Raw genomic sequence first — 6,588 nt, 5'->3', positions numbered from 1 at the left:
ACTGGACCAGGTGACCCTGAATTCTCCCTTAGTTGTGCTGCAATAGACGTAGGCTGCCGGGGGATTCCCATGATGCATTGAGTTTTTCCTTTCCAGTCACCTTTCTCACTCACTATGTGTTAATAGACCTCTCTGCATTGAATCATACTTGCTATTAATCTCTGTCTCTCTTCCACAGCATGTCTTTATCCTGTCTTCTTTCTCAACCTATTGCAGCAGATGGCCGCCCCGCCCCTTTCTGTTAAAAGGGAGTTTTTCTTTCCCACTGTCACCAAAGTGCTTGTTCATAGGGGGTCATATGATTGTTGGGTTTTTCTCTATATCTATTATTGTAGGATCTACTGTATAATATGTACAATATAAGCTTTGAGGAGACTGTTGTTGTGATTTGGCGCTATACAAATAAAATTGAATTGAAAGTGAATTGAAGAGTGCAAGTACTTGGGCATCACTATCAACAAGAGGTTGAACTAGAAGACCACCACTGAGGCTGAATATACAAAAAGGGATGAACGAGTGCTGTTTCCTAAAAAAAACTGGGATACTGGCATGTAAAGCAAAATGATGGAGGTTTTCTATAGCTCAGTTGTTAAAATAAATTAAATTCAATAACTTGCATGCTCAAAAAAATGCTTTGTGTCACTCCCATTTCTTCATGTTGAAGCGCTACTTGGAACCTTGTTTTCAACTGGTCTTAAACTTTTGATCGTGACTGCATCTCCTGCGCTGGCACTCCCAGATAGCCAGCCTCCAGCAGGACAGTGGGTACCACAGTCCCAACTTTTAGGGTATGGCTCAAGGAAGGCAACAGGGCTCCCAAGACAATGATTTTAAAGAGAGATAGGAAACATTAACAGTGCTTGTTTTTGTGTGTGTGCATATGGCACACTGTTTGTAATGAGATCCCATGGGCTGCATGTAAAGGGACACATGTGTGCATGTATGTGTGCCTGCATCTGAGTGAGACAGAGAGAGCATCAGTACAGATCACATCTATACTTAATACCACAGTGTGCATGTGAATGTGAAGCACAGCTGGCAGCCAGACAGATGTCAGATCCTCCGTATGTATCAGGACAGCACTAAGACGAAACCTGGCTTCATCAGTGATCAGTGGTTAAGTTGAGACCTTCGGGACTTTTAAATACATTCTTTAACTTTGTGATTGAAAGTGCTGGAAAATATTCTTATTGGGAATGTTTCAAAACCAGCCTCTGTTGGAATTGTGTTGCCTTAGTTTCACAGTTTGGTGTCAAGGTTTTTCACACAAAACCTTGACACCAAGTGTTTATTGAACCTTCTGACAAATAAAAGTAAATTTTGTGGCAATTTATTGCTTTACACAAGCTAAAGATTGACTGTGGTAATTGCTGTCTTGTGTTGTTTTTTTGTCTACTCACTCACCAGTGCATTTGTTAAGCTCCCCAGTATATGTCACTGATTTTCACCACTGGCTTCAGATTTAGCATGCCATATTTCATGCAAATCACATGAAAGCTGGAGTGAACGCCTGTGATCATCTGTGGTATCATATCTCCCTCTTGTGGACTTATCTGTGCCTGCAGCACAGCACAGAGCATAATATTCACCAGGGGCAGATTGAGGGAAATTTTCTTAGGGTGGTATGAGGGCAGCATGGCAATCAAATGGGGTGGCAAAATCAAAGCCCATTTTTTTACACATATGCAGGTGTTACATTCTGTAATATGCATTATGTACCAGCCCTTGGCATCAAGAATGACAGAAGAGTTTCGAACAGATGCTGCCTTTTATTTCCTCACCTGCTCATTCTCTGGACATTGTTGAGCACCGTGAAAACTATAAAACAGGAAAAACTGATAACCATACAGTCTCTTTGAAAGCTATGGAAAGCCCTAAAGAAAGATACCCCCAGGAGACCCCGAGAGGGGGGGAGAATGAGGTCTCCAATCGGACGGACTTAAGGTTAACGACTAATGCAATGGAAAGGACTACGAGTAAGACATGTATCTGCGGCAAGCTGTGCAAGAACCAGCGTGGCCTAAAGGTCCATCAGGCTAGAATGAAATGTTTGGAGCGGCAGAGTGAGGTGCAACGCACAGGTCCTGAACCTGGTGAGACGCAGGAGGAGCCCGGCCAGGAGGCACCCCACAGAGCCCAGTCCCTCCATGCACAGGACTCTTCCAATCCAAGCAGTGTAGTTCCACAACAGCGGATTAAGTGGCCCCCAGCCAGCAGCCAGAGCGAGTGGCAGAAGTTTGATGAGGATGTCTCTAACATCATACAAGCTGTGGCCAAAAGAGGTGCCGACAGCAGGCTTAAAACAATGACCACCATCATAGTCAGCTACGCCTCAGAAAGGTTCGGCCTGATCGAGAAGTGTAACAACAAGACCCCTTACACCATGAACCGCAGGGCCATGAAGATTCATCAACTACGCCAGGAGCTTAGGAGCCTTAAGAAGCAGTTCAAGAACGCTGATGCGGAGGAGAAGCAAGCTTTAGAGGAGCTGCATAACATCTTGCGGAAGAAGCTGATTACCCTCCGTAGAGCAGAATGGCACAGGAGGCGAGGAAGAGAGAGAGCCAGGAAACGTGCAGCTTTCATTGCTGATCCCTTTCGATTTTCCAAACAATTGCTTGGGGTCAAGCGAAGCGGGCAGTTGGAGTGCTCAGCAGAGGAGGTGAATAACTTCCTTCATGAGACCACGAGTGACCCATTGAGGGAACAAGACTTGGGACCAAACAAAGCTCTCATCAACCCTGCCCCACCATCAGTAGAGTTCAAGTTGACGGAGCCAAGTTTGAAGGAGGTGTGTGAGGTCATCAAAGCAGCCCGCTCAGCATCCTCCCCAGGTCCCAGTGGCGTACCCTACCTTGTCTATAAGCGCTGCCCAGAGCTGCTCCGCCACCTGTGGAAGATCTTAAAGGTGATATGGCGGAGAGGGAGAGTTGCTGATCAGTGGAGGTGCGCAGAGGGAGTCTGGATTCCCAAAGAGGAGGATTCGAAAAACATAAACCAGTTTCGGAGTATCTCGCTATTGAGCGTGGAGGGGAAGGTGTTTTTTAGCGTTGTCTCCCGGAGATTGACCGAGTTTCTCCTTAGAAACAATTACATTGACCCATCAGTTCAGAAGGGGGGAATCCCAGGAGTTCCTGGTTGCTTAAAGCACACTGGTGTAGTTACACACCTTATAAGAGAAGCACATGAGAACAGAGGCGACCTAGCTGTATTGTGGCTGGACCTAACTAATGCGTATGGGTCGATCCCACACAAACTGGTTGAGCATGCTTTGCACCTCCACCACGTCCCCAGCAAGATCAAGGACCTAATCCTGGACTATTACGCCAATTTCAGGCTTAGGGTCACTTCTAGGGCAGTTACTTCAGACTGGCACCGACTCCAAAAAGGTATAATAACAGGCTGTACCATCTCAGTTACGCTCTTTGCCCTGGCAATGAACATGGTGGTAAAGGCTGCGGAGGTGGAGTGCAGAGGGCCGTTAACAAGGTCAGGTGTTCGTCAGCCCCCTATCAGAGCCTATATGGATGACCTCACCATTACAACATCATCAGTTCCCGGGTGTAGGTGGATCTTGCAAGGTCTTGAGAGACTCATCTCATGGGCAAGGATGAGTTTTAAACCTTCCAAGTCAAGATCGATGGTACTGAAGAAGGGCAAGGTGACGGACAAGTTCCGGTTCTCAATTTCAGGAACCATTATTCCATCCATAACGGAACAACCAGTTAAGAGCTTGGGGAAACTCTTTGACTCCAGCCTGAAAGACTCTACTGCTATCCAGAAGGCAAATGAGGAGCTGGGAGCGTGGCTTATTAAGGTGGATAAGTCCGGCTTGCCTGGAAGATTTAAAGCCTGGATCTACCAGCATTCCATCCTGCCCCGAATCCTGTGGCCCTTGCTTGTCTATACAGTTCCAATAACTACTGTGGAATCCCTTGAAAGAAAGATCAGTGGCTTTCTTCGTAAGTGGCTGGGACTTCCCCGCAGTCTCACCAGCGCTGCCTTGTATGGGACAAGCAACAGCGTGCAGTTACCCTTCAGTGGTCTCACAGAAGAGTTCAAGGTGGCTCGCACACGAGAAGCCCTACAGTACAGAGATTCTAAAGACTGCAAGGTGGCATCAGCAGGCATTGAGGTAAGGACAGGAAGAAAGTGGAAGGCTGAGAAGGCAGTTGAGGTGGCGGAGTCACGCCTAAGGCAGAAAACACTAATGGGGGTCTTAGCAACAGGGGGAGCAGGCTTGGGGTACATCCCAAAGGCCCAGGTCAGCAGGGCACAGGGAAAGGAGAGACACCAGCTACTCCAGGAAGAGGTCCGAGCAGGTGTGGAGGAGGAGCGAGTAAGCAGAGCTGTAGGCCTTAAGCGGCAGGGAGCATGGACAAGGTGGGAGAGCACCTTGCAGCGCAAGGTCACCTGGGCAAACATCATGCAGGCAGACTTCCACCGGATCCGATTCCTAGTGCAGGCAGTATACGACACTCTGCCAAGCCCAGCAAACCTCCATTTGTGGGGAAAGAGCGAGACACCTGCCTGTCCCCTGTGCTCTGGAAGAGGGACCCTAGAACACCTCCTTAGCAGCTGCCCAAGGGCCCTGGCCGATGGTCGGTATCGTTGGCGGCACGACCAGGTGCTCAGAGTAGTTGCTGAAAAGATTGCCTCAGCAATCAGCATCAGCAAGCATCATCATGCTCCGAGGAAGGCAATCTCTTTTATTAAGGCTGGAGAGAAACCCCAGGGGCGCCCACATTTGACAACTGGCCTTCTCAACACAGCCTCTGATTGGCAGCTACAGGCTGACCTGGGTAAACAACTAAAGTTTCCTCAGAACATTGCAGAAACATCACTCCGGCCAGACTTGATAATTATTTCTGAGGCCTCAAAACAGCTGATCATGCTGGAACTCACAGTGCCCTGGGAAGAGCGGATTGAGGAGGCTAATGAAAGGAAACGAGGAAAGTACCAGGAACTAGTGCAAGAGTGCAGGGGAAGGGGCTGGAAGACTTTCTATGAGCCCATAGAAGTGGGTTGTAGGGGCTTTGCAGGACGATCACTCTGCAAAGTTCTAGGCCGGCTGGGCGTGGCTGGGGCAGCCAAGAAGAGGGCCATCCAGGCTGTGAGTGAAGCGGCAGAGAAAGCCACAAGGTGGCTGTGGATTAAGAGGGCTGATCCGTGGGTAGCTACTGGTACGCAAGTCGGGGCCTGATCACCCCCGGCTGGGTCGCCTGGGCGAGGGTGTATGATGTTGTGAGACCCGAAACACCTGATGACCCTAGGATACATCACTGAAGATGCGTACCAGTGCATCCAGGAGATGTGTCTTTATAGAACAGTAACAATAGGCAATAAAAACTAATGAGCTAAAATTAAATCAGATAAACTAAAAAAAAAAATAAATTTTGAGATTTAATTTGAATGTATTTATTTAAAAGGGACAGTGCAGTTTAACATAGTCCAAATACAAAACATGAAACTGATGTAGCGCACATAAGTTTATAGCTATTGCTAATTTTCAACAATTGTCCCTTGTTGGGCTTGCAATCAAAATAGATAAATTTTACAATAAAACATACATTTTCATAAAACCCAAAATACATCATAAATACAATTACAATTAATAGAAAATAAATTTAAATTAAATTAAAAATCATCAGTTAAAATGACTACATCTCTGATTTCCCTTTAACCAAACATTAACCTTCAATGTAAAGGATCTGATGTCTGTAATCAATTTGATTTCGGTTGGAAGTGTGTTCCACAGATGGCAAGCCTTTATGGAAAAAGCTGACTGACCAAATGTAGATCTGCGATATGATATCTTGCAGTTGCCGTTCACCATGCTCCTAGTAATACAATTACTAGCTTATCTCTGGATGTATCTATTAAGACACTCTGGGGCCATCCTATTTGTACATTCAAAGTCAAATTTAAGAAATCACAAATGATTAAAACTCTTAAAACTAAGTAGATTATATTTCTTTAAAATGTGACAGTGAATACATGCATTTGAATGGGAAACTCGCCTGAGACAAAGTATAGGTTTTCATTATGTGAATAATTTTAAAATCTTAGCTCAAACGGCTGCAAAACCTGTTCTGTTTGCCCAGCACGGGGATATTGAGTTCTATAAGATAAAGCCATAAACATGGTTGTCTGAGTCTTCCATCAAAAGTTACAGCGATTTATATGAAGTTGTTCAAAAACGCTTTATTTCTCCAAGACAATGCGTTTCTCACTGTTACATGCATTTGAATGGGAAACTCGCCTGAGACAAAGTATAGGTTTTCATTATGTGAATAATTTTAAAATCTTAGCTCAAACGGCTGCAAAACCTGTTTGCCCAGCACGGGGATATTGAGTTCTATAAGATAAAGCCATAAACATGTTTGTCTGAGTCTTCTATCAAAAGTTACAGCGATTTATATGAAGTTGTTCAAAAACGCTTTATTTCGCCAAGACAGTGCGTTTCTCACTGTTACATGCATTTGAATGGGAAACTCGCCTGAAACAAAGTATAGGTTTTCATTATGTGAATAATTTTAAAATCTTAGCTCAAACGGCTGCAAAACCTGTTCTGTTTGCCCAGCACGG

At 45.5% G+C, this 6,588-nt stretch overlaps 1 protein-coding gene across 1 annotated transcript; it reads left to right on the top strand.

Moving 5' to 3' along the window:
- The first annotated feature begins 1,759 nt into the window (after positions 1-1,759).
- LOC146625052 (uncharacterized) lies at positions 1,760-5,271 on the top strand. The gene has a single exon (XM_085363257.1). The coding sequence runs from the start codon at positions 1,760-1,762 to the stop codon at positions 5,201-5,203; it is 3,444 nt and encodes a 1,147-aa protein (XP_085219383.1). The 3' UTR covers positions 5,204-5,271.
- The last annotated feature ends 1,317 nt before the right edge of the window (positions 5,272-6,588 follow it).

Source organism: Diplotaxodon limnothrissa, linkage group LG9 (genome assembly GCF_057381915.1).
Source record: "Diplotaxodon limnothrissa isolate DT_005_m linkage group LG9, D_limnothrissa_male_GT1.1, whole genome shotgun sequence".
NCBI classification, from domain to species: Eukaryota; Metazoa; Chordata; class Actinopteri; order Cichliformes; family Cichlidae; genus Diplotaxodon; species Diplotaxodon limnothrissa.
Note: the sequence above shows the minus strand (reverse complement) of the source record. Positions and strands in the feature narration are given on the sequence as shown.

Excerpts from the sequence above, each read along its gene's own strand:
- LOC146625052 (XM_085363257.1), top strand. The coding sequence starts at position 1,760 with ATGCTGCCTTTTATTTCCTCACCTGCTCATTCTCTGGACATTGTTGAG.